The 23,294-nt window shown below is 47.4% G+C and overlaps 1 protein-coding gene across 1 annotated transcript in view; it reads right to left on the bottom strand.

Annotated features, from left to right (window-relative positions):
• UVRAG (UV radiation resistance associated) overlaps positions 1 to 22,584 on the bottom strand; it is a 108,612-nt gene extending 86,028 nt beyond the window's left edge. The window contains exons 1-3 of the mRNA XM_048495116.1: positions 22,287 to 22,584; positions 3,681 to 3,798; positions 298 to 332 (exon numbers count right to left, since the gene is read on the bottom strand). Coding sequence (XP_048351073.1) covers positions 298 to 332; positions 3,681 to 3,798; positions 22,287 to 22,364 — 231 coding nt within the window. The 5' untranslated portion in view covers positions 22,365 to 22,584. The remainder of the gene's footprint in view (positions 1 to 297; positions 333 to 3,680; positions 3,799 to 22,286) is intronic.
• Between the last annotated feature and the right edge of the window lie 710 nt (positions 22,585 to 23,294).

Raw genomic sequence — 23,294 nt, 5'->3', positions numbered from 1 at the left:
CCGACTTTCCTCATATCACAGAAGACCTTTTGTGGTTGTTTGCAGCATTTCAAAACTCCACTCGACCAGAAAAGGTGGGATAAAAATACGCCACCCCATGGGAAGGAAAGGCTGCCACAAAATCAATGGTCAGTCTCCAACTTAATTCAGCTTTAGAGCAACTTGCCAACTTCCACGAGGGTTAACTCAGAAGCACAGAGGCTTCTAAAGGCTTCTGTCGAGATGCTCTACGGTTTCGGGGAACCGATGGTGGTGAAGCAGCCGCCTTTATTGCAGTCGACAGCAGAGGATACTTACCAGAGAGTTCTTTATTACTTCGCTCCTGTAGAATTCTAAAAGAAAGAAAGAAAATGAAGGAAAATTAGAGGCTGGGTGGCCAAGGCTGGGAGAGTCACGGTAGAAATTGGACCACGGATTTGAATGGGCGGTGGGAGGAGGGGGGGAGAGACTCCCGTATTTATTCCAAAGATTAAAATTACAGGATTTCATGCTGACAATAAACTCAGCTCAAGCAGTATACAAAGAGTCTTTATTAGAAGTCACCTGTTTCCGAAATCGGCAAAATATTACTTTGGCTATCTGGGAACCACCTGAGGTTCCAAGAAACCCACCCCATTGTGACATCACAGCGCCTCAATAAACGATAATGGTGGGGAAAGCACACATTAAAATAAATATTGGTGTGGGGGGGGGGGGAGATTGCAGCTTTAGCTCACTGAAGTCTAATTTTAGATGTCACCGCAGAACAATGGCTGGCCAGAGTCCTGGAAGGAGGGTGCGACTCAGGCTAAGCTTCCGCTTCTCCATCTCAGCCAGCCTCTTCGGGCTAAAACTGCCTTAGCCACTAAAAACAACCATAGTGTTCTACTGCCTTTTGTGTAAGTGGGGAAAATTAAGTAACCAGGACGTGCCCAAGTGAATCTACCATCAAGATAGTTTTGGGAAGGTCAAAAATGCATGACGAGTTGTTTGAGTTGTTTAAATGTATAGTAATAGCAGCATGAATTGTATTTGCAACCAGGTGGAAAGCTGAACATTCCCTGATCTCACGGAATGGATGGCAAAACTATCATCTTTGGTACACAGCAGACCCTCTGGGGTGTCAAACTCTGGCCCTCCAGATGTTCATGGACTACAATGCCCATCAGCCCCTGCCAGACACGCTGCCGAAAAAGTCTCTTGCAGGGCAAAAACAAGCCACTGGAATGACACTGTCTTGGCCCTGGGAACAATTTCAAGTTTACATTCCAGTTACTTAAGTTAAGAGCTGTTGCAAGAAAAAGCCAACATTTTGCCTCCAATTCTGCACATACAGAGAGAGCAATCACAGGCCGGGCCCCAAGGCTGCATTTGTCGTTCTTGTTCAAGGATTAGTTACCATAGAGATAAGCACCTTAAGAAAATATGGAAATAGATTGTGCCCAGACAGGAGACAGGTCACAGGCAGAGAGGTGCGGTGCCTTAAAATTCCTTAGACCGGGCACACCGGTTAGCAGGATTTACCTACAGACTTGGCGAGCTGAAGCCAACGGCCTCCAAATCTAGGGGGCCTCCTCCAGCTAAAGTGTATAATATTTTTGCCCTGCTTATTCCACAAAATGTTTGTAAAGTTTGGCTACAGCAAAAGGTTTTCACAGTGTTAATTTTAAACATTTTTGCTTTTTTCATTCACTACAGTATTTAACAATTACATTTTACGTCCTTTAGAGGAGGAATTGTGAATTGCAGGGTTTTAAACACCTGTCTTCATCCTCGGCTTTACTCAGTTTTATTTAAAACGCTCTTCCATCTTCCTCTAGTCGTGAGGATGGGAGGGGTCTCACAAGTGGAATAGCCTAGAGTCTCTCTTCATCTAGAGCAGGGGTAGGGAACCTGCGGCTCGAGAGCCGCATGCGGCTCTTCTGCCCTTGCACTGCGGCTCCACGAGCCAAGCCGCTGGCCCCATCCTTGCCCGCCCTGCAGGCAGCAGGGCGGACGCATCCATGCGCTTCTCAGAATGAACGGAGTAAAAGGTAAAAAAAACCAATATATACAGTGTTGTCTTTATTTTAAATGTCAAAAATTATTTGTGGCTCCAAGTGTTTTCTTTTCCCGTGGAAAATGGGTCCAAATGGCTCTTTGAGTGTTAAAGGTTCCCTACCCCTGATCTAGAGTCATCTTCAAAGTTCTGGTATTGACCTTCAAGGCCTTACGTGGCTTCAGACCTGCATATCTTCATGACCACCTCTCCCCATATTGTACTCCAAGGCCCCTCTGTTCTTCGGAGACATCTGGCTGGCTTTGACATGAGTCAGGGCTTTCTTGACCTTGGCTTTTTACCAGCTAAGGTTAGAACCCTGCGGGACTTATCTTCATTCCGCAGGGCTTGTAAAACCTGGTTGTTCCACCAAGCCTTTTCCAACTAGTCACCTGGCACCAACAGCTCCTCTAGGCCTCCAGAACGGGGGAGAGGGGAGGCAAGTTGGTTAGATTTTGTAAGTTGCCATCTATTTTTTAACACTAATTTTAAACTATTTATTAATTTACTGTTTGAGAATACTACAGCAGTGCTATAGTTTAAATGTTTAATGTATTTTTAATTGTTGTAACCCGCCCTGAACCCTCTGGGATAGGGTGGGATAAAAATGTGATTTAATAAATAATAAATCTGGCACTGCAACTTAGAACTGCACATGGGGTCACAAGCTTTCATCGACTTGGTTGTGCACATGAGAGGCGGAGCACAGGCGGCTTAAATGTCTGAAGAAATCTCAGGCTGAACAGACATCCTCTTGACGTGGACTCTTCCATAGCTATCACGAAGGGCAGTGAAAGCTGAAAGAGGGTCTCCATTGCTTTGCTGACCTTCCCTAATGTGACCTTCCCTAATGTGGATGACCTTCCCTTTGCTGACCTTCCCTAATGTGGATATATGGTGAGATTTTTCCAATAACCTCACATGTAGCTCTCAATTCTGGTCTTCCAGGGGACCCATGATGAGGTTAGCTGCCATTGGGACAGCAGTTTGCATTTTCTACAGAGCCTAGTTTCAGCTTAAACTTCACATCACCACCAACATGGGAAGAACAGATCCTTTGCAACAGCATGATACAGCATGATACAGAACTCAGCTCAGGACCAACGACACTCATCATCACAAACTCTTTCATGTTTCCAAAACTTTAAAGGAGAGGTAAGCGGCCACAAAGGACAGAGCCTTTTCGGTGGCTGCTCCCCTTTCTGGAACATTCTCTCCCTTTCCCAGCATTGGTACCTTCACTAGATATCTTTTATCTCCAGGTAAGAGAAGCTCCCAGAGGCCTGCTGGGTGGTAATAAATGCACTGAATTGGAGGGCAACAACCAGACAGGAAGTTCAATCGACAAGTTCCTGCATCCCGGAGACTGGGGTGCGAAATCACCCCATCCAAGATGGCCTACGCCTCCAGGAGAACTGGGCAGTCACAATTCTCTCAGAACTTTCTCAGCCCCACCCACCTCAAAGGGTGCCTGTTTGGGGGAGGGGAAGGTGACTGTCCTGAGACTCCTCAAAGGTGGATAAAAGTGGGGTGTAAAAACCAACCTTCTTTAGTGAAAATGCAGTAAATACTATAATTAAAATAATTTTGATCCTTTAAGACGAGCAGATTAAGATGAGGAAAGAGGGGTGAAAAGACAGGAAGGCAATCGGCCTGGGCTTACCTTTACAGATCTTTGTATTGTCACACAAGTGAAGGGTGAAATAAGTATCCAAAAGGCGAAAGCCGTTCCTATTGACGATGTTCCGCGCCGCGATATTCCGCAGATGCCGAAGGCGCCGCTGCAAAAAGAGCGAGAGAGGGAGATTACTACAGAGCATAGCATCAGGAGACTTTGCTGCCCTGCCAGAAAGATACACCAGGGGTCAAGGGAGAAAGGATTTGAAAGTCACAAAGAGGATGAAAGGCCTACAAAGCAATACTTTGAGCCATCCATTGCTACCGTGTTTCCCCGAAAATAAGACAGTGTCTTATATTAATTTTTGCTCCCAAAGACACGCTATGTCTTATTTTCAGGGGATGTCTTATTTTTCCGCTCCACAACTGCATGCTCTGGTATACTGTTTCGACGGGCATTCTTCCAAACAAAAACTTTGCTACGTCTTACTTTCGGGGGATGCTTTATATTTAGCACTTTAGCAAAACCTCTACTACGTCTTATTCTCAGGGGATGTCTTATTTTCAGGGAAACAGGGTATTATAGCGTAGGAGAGTGTATTCCCTGCACAAATCTACCAGCTCCAGAGTTGCTATTCAGAGGCAGGCAATGGTAAATCACTCTTTTTTTTCTTTTTCCCTGACCTGCTTGGCCCAGGCTAGCTCAATCTCATCAGATCTTGGAAGCTAAGTAGGGTCAGCCCTTGGTTAGTCCTTGGATGGGAGACCACCAAGGAAATCTAGGGTTGCTATGCAGAGGACAGCAATGGCAAACGACCTCTGTTCGTCTCTTCCCTTGAAAACCCTACAGGTTTGCTAAAGATAATGACTTGATGGCCCTTTATACATCCATACACAGCCCTACGGAGCTCTTAGTCTTGATTAGAATAGGTTATAAAACTTCGACAAGTCAGTTTCGTCAAAGCTGCAACCAAGTTCTGGTTAAGTATCATTCCGGTAACCATCATATCTTAAAGTTGAGACCTGGAACTGAAGATTACTTTAACAGCTCAGTGGGGGGAGATGATTATATTTCGCAGCAGGCTGCTGCATACAAAATTATATATACGCGGCCTACACAGAAAACTCCCTACACAGAAAAAGCCCGGAAAACCTACCAGAACCAGTTGAATCTGGCCATGAAAGCCTTCGACAGTACATGATAAGTTGTTCTCACTTGAGAGCCAGCGTGCAATGTAGCCAAACTGCTGGGATTATAGGCTTGCCCAAAAGCGACTACTGTCACGTTCTGTCTGCTCTTCAGTGACCCTATGAACCACTGACCTCCAGAACGTGCTATTGTTAACAGCTTTGCTCAGAATATCATGAAATAAATTGAATTAGCTGCCGAGAATCTTAATGCTTCTGATTTCTTCTTGCCTTATATAATTGTTCCTAGTGTTATAAAATGCTGTGCCCAGACTAGAAATAACAACCATAATTTTTATAGTTCGAGTTCAGTAGTTTCTTACAGTCCAACAAGATTCTTAGGGTATAATTTTTGAGACCTGAAGTATCCTTCGTCAAGCATCTGATCAAGGGAGCTCTGACCCTTGAAAACTTACACCCTGGAAATCTTGGTCTCTAAGGTGCTACCGGATTCCAACCTAGCTCTTCTACTGCAGACCTACACAGCTCCCTCTGACATGATCTTCACAACATTTATTCAGTTTCAGAGTCCAAAGGGTTTCCACACACGTTATCTTTGAAAAAGGCTATAGAGATGTTCCAACTTGGCAGGTTCTTTCCCACAACCAACTCTATGCAAACAGGGAATTAGGACAGAGAGCAGAAGACCTTTGCTTATTGTGCTGATTTTCTATTTGCAGAGAGCTGTCAACCTAGGATGCAGTCCAAAACGGGAATCTCCACGATGCATCACCTTCGGACTGAAGGGAAATGGACCGTTCTACCACTTCAGCATTCTCATACTTCACCCTCTCACCTTTTCAGCCTGCATACGCAAGCCAGGCTTTATTTCACTGCTCGGACAGGAAGCTCATCATTCACAACTGCATTAGGTTATAAAGTACTCCTGGATATGCGGTGCTTGCCTGAATAAGTGGTAAGATGACCAAACAAATCAAGGGCTTTACACAATGAAAGCTTTTTGTTTTAATTGCCATCATACATGCTTGTAACTTGCACACAAACTTCCTTGAAGAGGCACCTGGACAAAAACTAGACTCGAGTCCAGCAGCAGCAGAGAGACCATGAAGATTCTGCACAGCAAACATGTAACGGGTTGCAGCTGTCATAAGGAACCTGTTTTTGTTTTTCCCGTTCACATGTATGCCGTGCAGGCAGCGATTGGAGCTCATTGAAACAATCTGAATTGCTTTCGTGCCTTTGCACAGAGATGCTTCTCTCTTCTAAAAAAAATTCCTGCAACACATGCGTAGGTACACAAGCATGCAGAACTGAACCCCCACAGCCATGCCAATTGTCCCACAATATGATTGGCTGCACATGCGTAGCTGCGTATGTGAAACATGCAAAAAGAAAAAGAGGCCTCCCTGCAATGGCAGAGCAATAACAGGCGGATTCTCCCTGACCGTGGACAGTGCAATGGAAAGGCGGGAAATAAAGCGCCTCCTGCCTAGTCATTCGTGTAGGAGCAGCTCCAACTCAGGATTTTGTAAAAGGATCGCTGGTTTAGCAATTTTTGAAAATCCTGGGTTAAGGGAAATCAAACAGGGCAGACTCGTTTTGGGGACAGGACCTGTGTGAAGCCCCCCACCCCCAAACTGTTTATATATAGTCCTACACCTTCTATATTTGCCTTGCGCGGAAACTACCAATGCTGAATTCTCATTTGGTCTTCCTACCTGCTCTTCCCACCGGATAAATATTGTTCCTTAGTGAAACCGCCATCTCTTGTTTTACTTTTAAAGATCTGCTTATATTCTGCTGAAAGTTCCCAAGACCAAGCCGTGCCTCACAGTGAGTATTTTCGGAAAATATGAACAGTGTCTTGCCAGCAGTTTTGAGCAGGCACAACAGGCAGGGGGAAAAGATTTTAAGAAGTGAAAGGAAGGAGAAAATGCAAACAATTTAACAAGCTTATTGAGCCCAGCCCTAGATTCCACAGAAGTGATATCTTCAAGTTCGAAGTTTTCCACTCTCTTTAGTTACGGAACCTGTCAGAACCGGACCAGTGACAAGGAGCAAGTGTATTTTACCTACAAAATGTTCTGATTTCCTAACTTGGCAGGAGAAGACAGAAAGTAGCTGAACAGCACTGAAAGCAAGTCTCATTGAAACAGCCTATGCTCCTTCCATTTTTTTATTGTAGTTGGAGGGAAGGAGAGAGAAAGAACGCACAGAAGATATGCCTCAGATGGACAGGGCCTAGAAACCCCTGCTGCACAGTGGAGGTGGAAAATGCCTTCAAATTGCAATCAACTTGTGGTGACCTTGTAGGGCTTTCAAAGCAAGAGAATTTCAGAAATGATTTGCCAGTGCCGGCCTCTGTGTACAACCCTAGACTTCCTGGTGGTCTCCCATCCAAGTACTAAACAGGGCTGATCGTGCTTACCATATATACTCCCGTATAAGCCGAGTTTTTCAGCCCTTTTTAAAGGGTGAGAAAAGTCCCCTCGGCTTATACACGAGTCACCATTTTCTATCAATCACAAGGAGGCTGGGGGCGGGGGTGGGACAACCTCCCTGCCTCCCGGAAGCTGCTTGTTGCTGCCCTCCTGGAGGGTGAAGGGGGAACCCCGAGGCACCATGGCTGGCTGGGCTTCCTCAAACCCGCAGGCAGAGGGAGCTCCTTATTTGGGCAGTGACATCAGGGGGAGTCACTGCCCAAATAAGGAGATCCCTCTGCCTGCCTGCCTGCCAGTTAGCTGGGCTTTTCAAACCCAGCCGGCAGGCAGAGGGAACTCCTTATTTGGGCAGTGACTCCCCCTGATGTCACTGCCCAAATAAAGAGCCTCACCTCAGCTTCCACCCTTGGCTTATACCAGTGATGGCGAACCTATGGCACGGGTGCCAGAGGTGGCACTCAGAGCCCTCTTTGTGGGCACACCTAACAGATTCGCCCCCACCACCCCCACACATCTGGGCTGGCCTGGGCCGGCTGGAGAAGCGATTATTAGCATTAAACCTAAGACCTAGCTTTGGGAAGAAGTGCTTAGGTAACCTGGCTTAAAGCTGTTAAACCGCTGGTTTGCATCTGAAGGAACTAAAGCGTCCAGCACTGTGAGAAGCTCGGTTGCTGGCAATGGGGCTTGCTTCTGAGTAAACCCTCCTAGGGTCATGATTCACTCGTTGGAAGAGTTGCACGGTTGCTTCAAAGCCAAGCCACCGACTACCACCAAGCTTACTCCCGAGTAACACACGCCTTGGAGCCAACTGTTTTTTCTGAACTAAAACCTCAGGATTCAGGTTAAATTGCTGTGTTGACACTTTGCAATAAATAAGTGGGTTTTGGGTTGCAATTTGGGCACTCGGTCTCGAAAAGGTTCGCCATCACTGGCTTATACCCAAGTCAATAATTTTTCCCAGGTTTGGGCAGTAAAATTAGTTGCCTCGGCTTATACACAGGTCAGTTTACACACGAGTATATACGGTAGCTTCCAGGATCTGACAAGATAGGGCTAGCCAGGACAGGGCAAGTAACATACAGAGATGGTTTGTCATTGCCTGCTACTGCACAGAGACCCAAGATTTCCTTGGCGGTCTTCCCCTCCAAGAACTAACAAGGGTCAACCCTGCTTAGCTTGCAAGGTCTGACAAGGTCGGGCTAGTCTGAGCCATCCAGGTCAGAACAAGTGACAAAGAATTGTTTACCACTGTCTGCCTTTGTATAGCAACCCTTGACTTCTTTAGTGGTCTCCCACCCTGAACTTCTTTAATTGTCTCCTGTCCAATAACTGACCCCAGCTGACCTTGCTCAGCTTCTAAGATCAGGTAGCTGATAACAAGCTGCAAATCATTAAGAGCTAGGTTCAAAATGCTGCAAGAGGTACATGAAGACCTCACAACAAAGCCAAGGACTAGAGTTAATAAGTTCTAGCAGAAAGCATCCCTTTTTGACACTTATTCCAGATTTCAGCTGCCTCCCACACCTTCCGGTGTCAGAAATGGTCCCATGCCCAGATGCCTAGCTCTAACCAGTTCCCTGCAGACTACAACATCCTAAGACAGCTGTTCTCACCAAAGAGAGAATAAGAATGCTAGACAGTTACACAGCAGTTACAAAATCAATACACCAAGGAGCAAAATAAACTTTTCGGTTCCAGTCAGCCCCAAAGTTCCTTTAGCGCTTCACAAGCACGAAGTTGGATAAAAATATACAATTTTTTGGAAAACAAACTTTCTAAAGGTAATGACTTTGACAGTAACAGACAGCTACTGTTTTTTTCTGTTGTCTATATTTTGGTATTTTACATAAGTGAGAAAAAAACACATTAGGGTTTTGGTTAAGGTTGGGAATCTCTGCTCAATTTAAGTACTATACTTTGCATTTATGTAACACTTGCGGGTTCAGTGTACTTCATACACAATATCTGGTTGGAACCCTTGCAACACCCAGCAAGGCAGCCCAATATAATGCTCCCCATAATGCAGCTTGTGGTGGGAGACAGAGGCAGGCTCAGTAATCTCATTTAATGAGTTAGTGGCAGAGGCGAGGTATGAGCTGGGCACTTCCTGAAAGCAGAGACACAGTCTAAAGGCAACTATAAGCACACAGGAGAAAAAAAACTGACATGTCAAGCAAGTCCCTAACTTTGTTGATGATGGCAGCCTGTAATTCTCCATCCTGCAGCCCAGAAGAGTCCACAGGTTCTGCTACTAGCGTAGCTGCACCTTAACGCCTTAGCAACGGTTCATCTGATCTCCAAGCCTGATAACAGACTGAAATCATCTACAGGAACAAGGATAAAACAAGCCAAGTGGCAAACTTCCAACCACCAGCGGCCCATTTCGAATGCAATCTGGTTTCCTGTTAAACTGGAACAAAGGGGTATGCACAGTCCAAAGGCACAAAAGCAACTTCTCACAGTGAGACAGTTTTTCCCCCAGTACGTATACAATATGAGGGCATACACTCTGAACTCTTCAGGAAAGTTTGCATGCAGTGTAGCCACATTCAGCATCAAACATTACCATATCCCTGAATTTCTGAGAAAAATCTCCCCAACAACTCACACTTGTGGGACAACACTGTTCTGCCAACCTGCTCAAAAACTCTTCACACTACACCCCAGATGGCAAAACAGATTGCAGCTGCATATGCTTCAATGCCAACCTATCACAACACTGCGTACCATTTGGCAGTGCACTGAATACCCCCCATTAATTTGTGGGTTGGTGTCACGGTCTGGTTGGCGACTAATGGGGCAACAGGCAGTTTCAAGCTAGGAAACACAAATGAAGGTCAAACAATCTGAGGTCAAGCACGAAGAGTCAAACAGAGTCCAATAGAATAGTCCAAGACATGGCCCAGGGTCAGAGTCCAAGGTAAGGCAACTGAGCAGAGGTTCAGGGGCAGGGCAGGGCAGGTCCGGAGAAGAGCAACAGCAAGGCCAACAGACCTTGCTTCTGCAGAGAAGCGGGTACTAGCCCTTGTAGCTTTATGCTATGTTGGGGCAAATGGCTAACTTACTGTAGCTAACTTACAGCTGCTAGGCAGCCAATCAAGCAGACCCTCCTGTGCTCTGCTAGCACCGAGTGCAGTCGTTGGTGTGCTGTTCCAGTGCGCGGGGGTGGGGGAGGCCAGAGGGCTGCATGCCCCTGGTGTCAATGGAACCCTCTGAACGGTTCAGAATCCCTGTTGGTCACAGACAACGGTCCCAGGACATGGCTATCCATGCTGTCTGACACTTCTGGGTCCGTTGATAGCGCAGGCCCGGAATGCCAGTCCTCTATTGGTGGAGCCGTGCGGCCCACCTCATCCTCGCTGGCTGGCTCCTCTTCCTCACTGCTCTTGCCCACATGTTCATCATCACACCTGTCAGTCTCAGCAGGGCACGAGGGACAAACCACGACAGTTGGATTTCCACGACCCTTTACTCCTTTACATTATTTCAGATTTACACCCCGCCCTACCCGGGGTGAACCAGGCAAACTCCCAATTTCTACTGTACAGTATGAAACACGGAAGAATGAAGCTGCTGCCTTCGGAGAATGCTGTGGATCAGTGGCATTTCCAGTGTAAAGAATGGGGCAATATGGGGGCAGAAGGTGCTGACCAGTCACAGCAGACTTGTGGAGGCCCTGTAGGGTTGACAAGGCAAGGGGAATTCAGAATTAGTTTGCCACTGCCTGCCTGTAGGCCCCCTTAGAGGTCTCCATCCAAATACTAACCAGGGACGACCCTGCTTAACTTCCAAAATCTGATGAGATCAGGTCAGCCTGGCCGTAGATGATGTGAAAGACCTCTGCCAGAGACCCTGGAGAGCTACTGCCAGTCTCAGTAGACAATATAGACTTTGATGGCTCAACAGTCACTATCAAACAGGTTTGTGTGTTCACTGTTCATTACCATCTGAGGCAACTGGCTATGCGTTATTTTGCAAAGACTGGGTGGGGAAGCACCACAGTGTGGCGAAACAGCCCAGCCCCGTTACGTGTTAGCCCACTGAATTGCGTTGGATGTGGAAGTAGCACTTTTTCTGTGGGGAAAGGCCAAAAGGGAGAGGGCTAGCCACAGAAGCAGATGCAAGGAGCGCAGTGAATGTAGAATCATAGAGTTGGAAGTCCAACCCCCTGCCATGCAGGAACACATAATCAAAGTACTCCCAACAGATGGCCATCCAGCCTCTCTTTTAAAACCTCCAAAGGAGGAGACTCTACCACACTACGAGGAAGTGAATTCCACTGTCTAACAGCCCTGACAGGCAGAACGTTTTTCCTGATGTTTAGGTGGAATCTCTTTTCCTTCACCTTGAACCCATTACTCCTGGTCTTAGTCTGTGGAGCAGCAGAAAACAAGCTTGCTCCCTCACCAACATGGCATCCCTTCAGATATCGAAACATGGCTATCATGTCCCCCTTTAACCTTCACTTCTCCAGACTAAACATCCCCAGCTCCCTAAGCCTCTTTTCGTGGGGCATGGATTCCAGACCTTTTACCATGTTGGTCGCCCTCCAAAATGTAAACTGCCTGAAGCCTGAGGTAGCTATGGGCAAAGGCTACTTTGTTAGCTATGCATCAGCACCCTGAATTTTAGGATGTGGTTCTCCATCACTCATTAATAAAAACCACTTGAGCACTGGAACATCTAGGTAAAGGGGTAGCTTCATTATCACATTCACAAAAGGGAATCACTGCCCCCAAACACTCAAGAATTAAGCATCTGTCCATTGGAAGCACAGGGAGTCCCTTGCAGTTCTAGAATCAAGAGCAACCGTTTGGGAAAATGAGGTTCTTTGCAATGCCAGCTGAGCCTTTGTAAGCCTCACATGACACTTAACACCAGAATCCAAAGCTCAATTTTAGGACACCATCTTCAAGCGGAAAAAGTCGGCAGGCCGACCATACATCATGGGATTTAAAGCTGAAAAGAAAACACACCAGACTTTTGCTTCTGGAACATTTCAAGCAGACTCTCTCAGTGTTCAAAGCTACAACAAGCTGAGAAAAGAGTGAGCTTCAAGGTTCCTTGTCACCCACATGAGATCATCTGAGACTGGGATTCTTAAAACCTGGGTTTTTTTGGAAGGGAGTGGATTCTCTGGTAGACATAGACCAGAGTTTCTATCTGGTTCTACACACCCCTTCGTGGGTTCCATGATTTGCATAACAAAACTAGAGGGGAAAACATTTGAAAATTTTCATTCTATTTTTATTATCAGAAGCAGCAGCACCACCACCAAATGAGAGCAGCAAGAAAAACATTTCAGACACCTCACTTATTTCCTGCACCCAATCGTGCCGAAAGGTACCAGCCCCACTAACATGCCCCCCACCCCCACCTGGACCATACAGTAGTTAGAATCCCACAGATTTTTCTCACAATCTTCCAATGGAAGAAAATCCAGAGTTCCTCTGTCCATCTGTCACATTCTTTAGCTGTGGAAGTACCTTGCACTGTTAGTGCCAGGATAGATGGATCAATAGGCTGTCTACAACATGCCGTCAGCAGCTCATAAGAGGGCTGTTGGAGGGTTCTGTGTACATATATGCTTTAAGTCTGATTCGGATCAGGACTGCACTCATCCCCCTCTGCTGGAGTTCCAGAGGTTCCTGAAGGTTCAGAAAGGTTGGGCAGCCCTGATAGACATTCTCAGGCTCTCAAAAGAGATGGTTTTCAGCCCAGTGACCAGATCTGCAGACCAGAAGAGAGAAGGGTCTCCAAGCTGTTTCCTTTTTTCCCCACACAGAACTCCTGAGAGTGCAGTTTTTCCACTGAGTTTGGGAAGCGCGACCACCCCCTGGCCATTCTGCATGGGATTAGGTCAGGAATACTAACAGTTGGCCAGGGAGTGTTGAATTCTAGTCTGGGGCTACATAAAACTTACACGAGTTATGCGCTGATCCAGTTGGAAAGCTACATCAAGATGGGTGATTTTCCATGGAGCTTTACAGAGAACAAGACCCGTGGGTAATGCCGGATGCTTTAAAACAAGCTCCTATGTGCCCACATGTGTGTTTCCTGAGCTGTTCAGTTTTGGAAGTCATTTAGTAGATTCTGCTATCATGGTTCACAGGTTGCAGGTATCCACACTGGTCCCATGCAGAATCTCAAAGTAAAAATTGTGCAATGCAATGGTTCTTTCATGACAAGCATCCCAAAAAGCATCCTGATGTCCTCAGGTGAGTCAGAGCCTTTTTAGCCCTGGCCCCAGCCTGGTGGAATGTTCTGTTAGTGAGATCAGGACCCAGTAGGTCTAAATTCCACAGGGCCTGCAAGACACAGATCTTAATTGGAAATACCAGGGACTGAGCCTGGGACCCTTGGCAGGCCATGTGGCTGGTCTAGCCCTGAGTCACAGTCCTTCTTTGTGGTTCTGCAGGATCTCAGATGGAGGTCTTTCCCATCACCTACTGCCTGGCCCTTTTAGGATGGAAATGCCAGGGATTGAACCTGGAACCTTCTACATGCCAAGCAAGTGACCCACTGCTGAGCCACAGCCTCTCTCCAGGGACTCAGGCTGAGGTCTTTCACATTACCTATTGGCTGGTCCTTTTAACTGGAGATGCCAGGATTGAACCTGGGATCTTCTGCATGCAAAACAGAAGCTCTACCACTGAGCCATGACCCCTCTCCAAATGAACCTGAGCCACACTGGTGGTCTATTATGGCCAGTATTGTCTACTCAAACTGGCAACTGCTCTGCAAGGTTTGAGACAGAAGGGTTTTCTCATGACCTACTGTCTGCTCCATTTAACCGGATATGCCAGGGATTGAACCTGGGACTTTCTGCATGCCAAGCAGGTGTTTTACCACTGAGCCACGGCCCTTTCCCATTACGTGCAAGGGGCTTTCCTTGTTTCCAAGCAGGAAGGCTTGGCATCTTCTTTGATCGAATCCCAGCAGTCAGCACAACAGCTTTGAGAGATCAACTGACTGTAGCGTGACAAGCTCCACCACTAAGCCTGCATTTTTGCTTAAATCCTTCCAGGAGGAATGCGTCGAGACTGGAAATCTAATTCGTTCCGCCAGGCAGCCTGCTCACAATCAAGCAGAGAACTGTATACCAAAGCCTAATCCCTGCCCCGGTTCAGAAGTTACTGTGGACGGACATGGAAAACAACAAGCCCCTTTGAAAATGGGAGGAGAGAGGCAGATATACAGGTTCTCCTTCAACACCAACCTAGTACAGCATGTCAGAATTGGGAGGTGTATGCATTTCTCTTCAGTTTGGAAGAAGGGAAGGTTTTTACACCCGGCTAGTCTCTACCTTTAAGGAATCTCAGAGCAACTTGTAATCGCCTTCCCTTCCCCTCACCACAACAGACACCTTGTAAGGGAAATGGGGCTGAGAGGGTTCGGAGAGAACTGTGACTGGCCCAAGGTCACCCATCAGGCTTCATGTGGAGGTAAGGGGAATAGAATCTGATTCGCCTCCGCTGCTCCTGTGGAGGAGTGTGGAATCAAACTTGGTTCTCCAGATCAGAGTCAGCTGCTCTTAACCACTACACCAAGTTGGATCTCACAACAACCCTGTGAGATAGATTAGGCTGAGAGAGAAGGGCCAGCATCAAATACCTGAGACACACATGGCTGCCTAATACATCTTTGGTCCATCAAGTTCAATCTTGTCCACTCAAAGTTGGCAGAAACTCTCTGGGGTCTCACACAGAGGTCCTTCCCATCAGCTACTGCCTGGTCCTTTTAACTGGAGATGTTGGGGATTGAACCAGAGACCCTCTGCATGCCGAGGAGACGATCTACCACTGAGCCACAGCCTCTCCCCTTGAGTCTCCAGGGTCTTAGGCTGAGGTCCATCCCATCATCTACTGCCTGGTTCTTTATAACTAGAGATGCCAGGGATTGAACCTGGGACCTTCTGCACACTAAGCAACTTGCTCGTCCACTGAGCCAGAGTCCCTTCAACTTTAGTTTCTTCCTGATACTCAATGAGAATACTTTCATATACCTGCCACTGAGTATAACAGAATGAGTGATCACCGAAAACACTAGCAAAGCTGGATATAGAAGGAAAGCCCAACTATGTGGCTCCAATTCACACCTGATAGGCCTTAACACAAGAATTACAGCTACACTTGATTAACCTCTGGCATGATACCTGCCATCAGGTGCCAACAGGAAATACCCCTCTATTCTCTATACAGGACAAACAGTTCACTATCTAGTAAAAGAATAAAAGAAACAAATGTGGCCTTTAAAAATGCAGACTTCAAAAACCAACTGGTGAACATTCTCACTCTACCCAGTCCCTCTGTTTTTGATCTAAAAATCACCATTATTTAACAAAAGTACTTTAAAAGGAGACTGAAGCATGAAATTGGTGGACTGGGCTTCATTAAGAGATTCGGAATATCCCTCCACCTACCAGGGCTGAACAGAGATTTGTGGTCTTTATCTTCCTATAGTGGTTTAGTATTTCACAAAACCTGGAAATCTTCACCTGGTACCAGTTTTAACAAGATTACTTTAACCAATCAAGAAAAACACCAAAAAATATGAGCTTAGTTTAACCAAGTATAATACCCCACCCCCCCAAAAAAACAGACAATTTACTGGATCTGGATTTTAGATAGGCCGATTATACACAAGGTGTCTGCCGCGTTGCAGGAGCAAATGTCCATCGGGGCAAGCGTTCTTGTACAGATGTATTTCCCCAAGCCCCACTTTCAAAATCCAATCTCCCCATTTTCTTCACTGCCAGAGTGGGGGAGATTTGCCAGTGAGCACAGCTTTGCCCCAGACATCTTCCTTCTGCCCACCACCAGCCTGACTTCACCCCTCCCACTGCCTCATACTACCGTACACACTTCCCCCTTCCTGTTGCAACCAACTCCTTCCTGCTTCCTCCTCATTCTGCCGGATCGCTTTTCTGCTGCCCATTTCCTGCTCCTGACACCCCCCCTCCTCCTGCTGACTTCTATGTGCTGGGGCAAAAGAGGCACAAAACAGTACACTAGAATACAGGAAAGTGATGATTGGGAATCGGGACAGCGTTCCAAAAGGTAGATCGCATTGTTCCAGGTGGTCTGTGCCCTGCCATTACTGCCCCCTTCCTTGCCACCAGAGAATGGAAACAGTAGGCAGGCGGCAGGCAAGGAATCTTTTCAGATTTATTATTTCAATGTTTGTTATTTATTACATCATGATACCGATATATCAATATAAAAAGATAATCATCTGTAAAAATTATGCTTTTTTGTGCATTTTCAAACCAGATTTTTGTCTCCCCCCTTTCCCCTCCTACCAAAAAAGCACCAATACAATTGCAAGGGGATTTCTCCAGACACAGTCAGATAAGAACTTGAATTGCAGCCCCCCTCCCCTAGTGAAAAGAACACTCGTCCCTGAAATCTCCAATCAATGTAAATTACTATATATGTTGCATAAGATATTTGAATTACTATAGCCCTTGGACTAGTAAGATGAGGGGCTTTTTCCTGGGGCACGTGGGACGAAATGGCTGATCACATCCAATGGGAACATGAATGTGGCTGGACTGGGCTGAACAGGGCAGAGTTGCCAGTCCAATGAGCATGATGGTGCTGAGCTCTGAAGCAAGAAGCGCTGAACCCCAGGGTAAAGGGCAATGCCTGCCCCGCTGCAGACAGGGCGAGAAGCAAAGGGGAAAAGGGCAATGGGTAATAACAGCAAACATGCCCCAAAACAAAGACTATGTGGTGAATGCTACTTCTAACCACAGTAAACTCCCCATGCATAAGAGGCCAGGGTTACATTCCATTTTTAATTCTCAACGACCAGTTCGCTTCTCCAACCCTACTGTCACCCCCACCACTCACTTACCTGGCTACTGTGCTGCGCCTCGTGCCCCCCCCCCTTTCCAATTTTGAACGGGAGGAGGCAAAGGAAACCCCTGCCAGAGACTGGCCAGCCGCTGATTGTGCAGCACACACAGTGCGGCCTTAGCTTCTGGGGAGGCCTGCTCCCCCACCCCCTGGACTTCATTCAGGTCTTCTCCTGCCCCCCTGAGGGCAGGAGGAGGCCTGAACAAAGGCTGGAGATACTGGGCTCAGGCAAGCGCCACGGCACCTGCCCCCAGGCCTCCATTCAGGCAGTCTCCTGCCCTTGCCAGTGCAGGAGGCAGCCTGAACAAAGGCTGGGGGAGACGGGGCTCGGGCAAGCACCACAGCAGGCCAGTCCAGGAGCCAACCTGGCCCTGCAGCGCCTGTCCCCCCTGCCAGTGGTGGGATTACAACTGGTTAGCTACTGGTTCTATTGACCTGGTGCGAACCAGCTGAATCCCACGTCTGCCCTTGACCCTATTTTTTTAAAATCTCCTACATAAAATGCCTGCCAAGTAAGGATGTGCTCATTTCATTTGAAGAAGCAGTCCTACTACATAAAAGCTTAAGGGTGGGGAGGGGTTCTACTGGTTAAGATGCCATGACATTCCTGCTTGCTTATGCTTTTAAATGCAGCTCCTGCATTTAGAACTGAAACCATGTTTTCTGAAGAGGCAGAGGATGGAAAGGAGAACAAAAAAGAGTTTCGATTTATATCCCCCTTTCTCTCCTGTAAGGAGACTCAAGGTGGCTTACAAGGTCCTTTCCCTTCCTCTCCCGACAGCAGACACCTTGTGAGGTGGGGCTGAGAGAGTTCAAAGAGAACTGTGACTAGCCCAAGGTCATCCAGCAGGAATGTAGGAGTGTGAAAAGACATCTGGTTCACCAGATAAGCCTCCATCATTCAGGTGGAGGAGTGGGGACTCATACCCAGTTTTCCAGATTAGAATTCACCTGCTCTTAACCACTACACCACGCTGATTCTCAGAGGAATTGGTGGGGAAAGTGGGCAGGAAGCAGAGCCTCAGCACCTTCTATTTAAAGCATACCCCAGCTCCAGGTAGCAATCTGAAGGTAAGATGGACTATAAAACCTGCATGAAGGGAAAACCCAGCATCAGCTGGTATACACTAGGATTAAGTTGCAAATGGTATCCAGATATTGCATTTCACTGTCATTTCGGAGGAGGTTTCAATTTTTTTTGAAAAGACTACAAAGGAAAAAGAGCTTGCCAACTAAGCAATGTCAAAGGCCTGTGTTGAGAAATTCAGTTGGCCGCGATTAGCAAGCCCGTGCAATTAACGGCGAACGCAACAAGTAAAAAGAAGCTGCAATCTGTGAAGCTGTAAACACAGAAAACATACCAGGCTATATTTAGACATCTCATCCACAGAAGCACAGTTCTGCTTCATGGTCTGTTCCGCCCGCCTTCCTTTTCAAAAAAGCTTCACCAGGCTGCAAGTCAGGCAACAAAAATCATCCAGCAAGGCAGCAGTCAAGTAAACAAGGGGATGGGGAGAAAAGCATGGGGAGGGGGTGGAAGAATGGAAGTAGACTTAACTCGCTTACCACCCAAAGCACAGGCATTCTGACTTTTGCCCCAAAGTCAAACTGGACTGGATTATGTCCAACAGGAGAAGTTGGGTTGGAGAAAAGAACTAGAGATAGACAGTAGAAGAAGACTGTAAGGAGATTCAAGGTGGCTTACACACTCTTTTCCATTCCTCTCCCCACAACAGACACCTTGTGAGGCAGGTGGGACTGAGAGAGTTCAGCGAGAACTGTGACTAGCCCAAGGTCACCCAGCAGGAATGTAGGAGTGTGGAAACACATATGGTTCACCAGATAAGAGTCCACTGCTCATGTGGAGGAGTGCGGAATCAAACCCGCTTCTCCAGATTAGAGTCCACCTGCTCTTAACCACTACACCAGCAGCAAGAATCCTTTATGCGGAGAAATGAAAAATTCCAACTATACCTACAACTGAAGAATGGTGGGTGAAGGTAGTGAAGCTGGCCGAGTAGGCCAAGCTAACTTCGTGACTTAAGGAAATTAATGCAGTTAAATTCTTGGAGAATTGGAAACCCTTGATAGATTATATCTATAAAACGGGGGGGGGGGGTGTTTGATAAGCCTCTGCCACTCAAGTGGCAGAGCAAGGAATCAGACCCGGTTCTCCAGATTAGAATCCACCTGCTCTTAACCACTACACCACGCTGGCTCTCTCAAGCTGGTAGGTGTGAGAGAAAGTGTGTTGCCCAAACTCATGTTCGAAGACACAAAACATGTTCACCCAGAGCTCACCCATTTCTGGCACTCAATCAAGGAACTCACTCAGAAGAAGTAGAGATCACTGTTAGAAACCCACCCTCGGTCACCCGAAAATATATCCAGGATTATTATTCAATTTAAAAAATACATTCCTCTCCAACAGTCTTTGCACAGAGGTGGGCATTATCATGTACTATTTCAAAACAAAGCACAACTCCTCTTTTGTTTTAAAGCTGAGCATGGTGGGGCTGCTACTAATCCCAGTCACTTAACACAGTCAGCCGGCTAGCTAGAAAGGTATGCAGTGGACTCTGAGCCAACGTGTGGTCAGAACTACCCTATATATAAGTCAGATTATCATGGGAAAGATAAAGGGTATGTTCTTCTACCTTATCTCCAATACATGGAAGGACAAGAAAAACATTTTAAATTGTACATGTGAGGCCCTGGTCATTTCCTGCAATCGGCAGAGAATTATTCCTTATCAGAGTCAATGATCAAGACCAACCTGCTGAGGAATAAACCTATTGGCTGTTGTGGGTTTTTCGGGCTGTGTGGCCAGGGTGAAATTCATCTCACTGTAACATGCCTCTGAAGATGTCAGCCACAGAGGCGGGCAAAACGTCAGGAGCAAGAACAAGCAAGCCATGCAGCCCAGAGCACACACAACAGTCAATTGATTCTGGTTGTGAAAGCCTTTGAGAAGACAGTAAACCTATTCTCTCATCACCAGTTAACCAGAAACGTTAACCCAGGGGTAGGGAACCTTTAACACTCAAAGAGCCATTTGGACCCGTTTTCCGCGGGAAAAGAAAACACTTGGAGCTGTAAATAATTTTTGACATTTAAAATAAAGATAATACTATATATTTTGGTTTTTTTTTACCTTTTACTCCGCTCATTCTGAGAAGCGCATGGATGCGCCCACCCTGCTGCCTGCAGGGCGGGCAAGGATGAAGTTGGTGGCTCGGCCTCGCCGGTGCCGGGAAAGTGCCCGCCCCGCTCCAAAGGGGCGGGCGAGAGGGGAAGCCCACGGCGCAGCCCAGCCGACCGCAGGCAGTTGGTGTGCCCGCCCTGCTGCCTGCAGGGTGGGCAAGGATGGGGCCGGCGGCTCGGCTCGTGGAGCCGCAGTGCAAGGGCAGAAGAGCCGCAGGTTCCCTACCCCTACCCCTGCATTAACCCAATACTGCCCATAGGTGTCAAACTCAGGCCCTCCAGGTGTTCATGGACTACGATTCCCATCAGCCCATGCAAGCAGGGTCAACTGGCAATGCTAGCAGGGACTGCTGGGAATGGTAGTCCATACGCATTAAGTGGACTTCTTTTCTCCACCACCCCCATTCCAAATTCAAATGAGCTCTTCAAGAACGAGGGAGACCCACGTGAATAATAACCATCACTGCTGCTGAGAATGCAAAGCACTTCACATAGACCATCCGGCTGTACTACTTCCAAGCAGAACCCTTTAAGGCTGGATGCCAGTATTCTTACTGTGGCTTGCCTAAGGCCACCAAGTAAGTTCATAGCAATTTCAAGATTGAACTGGGGGATATCCTCAGCTTCCTGGTGATTCTGAGATATCAGCATTTTTGCTACCCAACACTAGAGAATGTGAAGACAGATCACCGGCCCACTTCAAGGGCCAAAGGTCTAATTCAGTATAAGACAGATACATGTGTCATCTTTTAAGTGGAAATTCTGGGAATCAAACCTGTAATTTTCTGCATACTGTTCCTCTCAGCAATGGACTTTAGTTCATGTACCTTAGCATGATTTACCAATTCCAGGAGATCTGCTGACAGAGAGTGCTCTTTCCTTAAAGATACCAAACATAGTGCTGTTAGTTGGCTACTGTGGGTTTTTCTGGGCTGTGTGACCGTGGTCTAGAAGATTTTGATCCTAACATTTCATTTGCTTTTATGGCTGCATTTCCACCCTACATGCCTCTGAAGACACCAACCGCAGAGGAAGGCAAAACATTAGGAGCAAAAACTACTGAACCACGGCCACACAGCCCAGAGAAACCCACAACAGCCAGCTGATGCTGGCCATGAAAGCCTTTGGCAATATGTAGTGCTGTTTAGGTAATTTCTGAATAAGAAGTTAGTGGTCTTCTCACCCTGCATCATCAAGATGGTAATGTACTTCAAGTGCAAAGCTACAGCAGTTTTGGAGGTCCCGCAACCGAACCCATAAAGAACGTTAATGTAACAGAAGTGTTCAGAAAAGTGCATCTAGGAAAGGAGTGCAGACTATGCCACTACAATACAGTGTATACAATCTGTTTGGGGTTGGGGTTTTTTGTATTATCTAGTTGTTGCTGCATCATTTGTCTTTTCTTTAATACTGCCCTGTGATTCATCTGACCTGCCACAAATTTGTTCCAAATGCCTCTAACCCTACTGGATTGCTTATTAGAAGCCTCATGTTGTTCGCTACTTTATGTAATCCTCCTTGTTTTTCAGTGGCAAAAGTGGACTTTATAGAACGCACAAAAAGAAAAAAATGCCACAAGGCCCTGCACTTCCACACCATAGTGCCTCCCCACAACACCCATTAATCTTACCTAAAACTGAGCAGAACCTCCTTTCCTGTTGAGAATGCCCCCTAGCAAGAAACACACACATTCATCATAAAAGATACAAGCCAAGGCCATCTCATCGGCACTATAGGTTGCCAATTCCAGCCTGGGAAACGGCTGGAGAAATTGGTGAGCAAAATGTGGGGATGGATTTCACCCACAATCTATGTTATACCATAGAGTTTGCCCTAGCTGGCACCCAAACAGTCCCTCACGAGACAGACCCCCCGCTCAGCCCAGCCCCGAAATTACGTGCCCCATTAACCCCTTCTTGCCCAGGGCCCCCCCCCCACCAAGCCCCCTTAACCCTTCCTTGCCCAGGCTGAGGGGGGGGGCGCGAGGCCTCGACTCACCTGCTGGGAGGGCAGCTCCACATGGAGAGCGCGGGAGGCCGGGCCCGGGGCGGCCAAAGCGGCGGCGGTCTGGCTCATGCTGCCGGGGGTGCTTCGGGAACGGCGCGGCGGCGACGGGAGCAGCCTTGGCGCCTGCGCATGGGGACCACCGGGTACGGAAGAGTTAAGGGTGGCGACGATGACGTCACGGCGTGCAACGGCTCCTGGTTTTCCTTCTCCTTCCTCCACCTTTCCTCAACCGTCGACGGGAACCGAGGCCGCGCGCACCTCACGGAGCCATATTATGAGCCGCACTGAGGGAGGGAGGTAACAGAAGTGAGAGGAAGCGATAGGCCTCGCGCCGATTGGCTCCAGCTGGCAGAAGGCGGGGCTGCGAACCACTAAGCCGCGTCTTCATTGGTCGACCGGAACGCAATCCTCCCGCCGTCCCTCCCCTCCTGCGATGCTTTTTTTTTTTTAAACACCGCCTCTGTCAAACCCCACTGACTGTAATCTCCTAACTCGCACCTGGTTGGTCGGTATGCTTCCGGGAGGCGGAACAGAAGCGTTCAGGATCCGCTGCGGAATGGATGACGCTTCGGTATACAAGAAGAGAGGAACCAACCGTGTTACAAGGGAAAGAACGGGGGGGGGAGGAACAGAACGTCAGTGGCGCGTCACGTGGGAGATGTTTTCGTCACGTGGTAGGAGAGACTCCTGAGGCAGCGGCGGGGCCGCTTCCATGGCAACCGAAGAGCTTGGCCAGAGACGCTAGCTATACTCAATGATTATTATATCAGAGTATCTCCTTCCAATTATTTCTAATCCTTATTGGTAGCCAAGTGTACTTGCCAACATTATAAGTTAACTCCTGGTTCGTACCTGACTGTAATGCTTTCGGTCTGTGGTTCCTCTTGATTCAGAGGGCTATGATTGAAACTATGCGAATGAACAAAATTTGGCTACCAGTACTTAAAAACACTAGAATTAAGACAATGGTTAGTGAGCACCCCACAGATGCAGGATTTC

The sequence above is a fragment of the Sphaerodactylus townsendi genome, linkage group LG04, assembly GCF_021028975.2.
Source record: "Sphaerodactylus townsendi isolate TG3544 linkage group LG04, MPM_Stown_v2.3, whole genome shotgun sequence".
NCBI classification, from domain to species: domain Eukaryota; kingdom Metazoa; phylum Chordata; class Lepidosauria; order Squamata; family Sphaerodactylidae; genus Sphaerodactylus; species Sphaerodactylus townsendi.
This window is presented reverse-complemented; position numbering and strand designations above follow the sequence as displayed.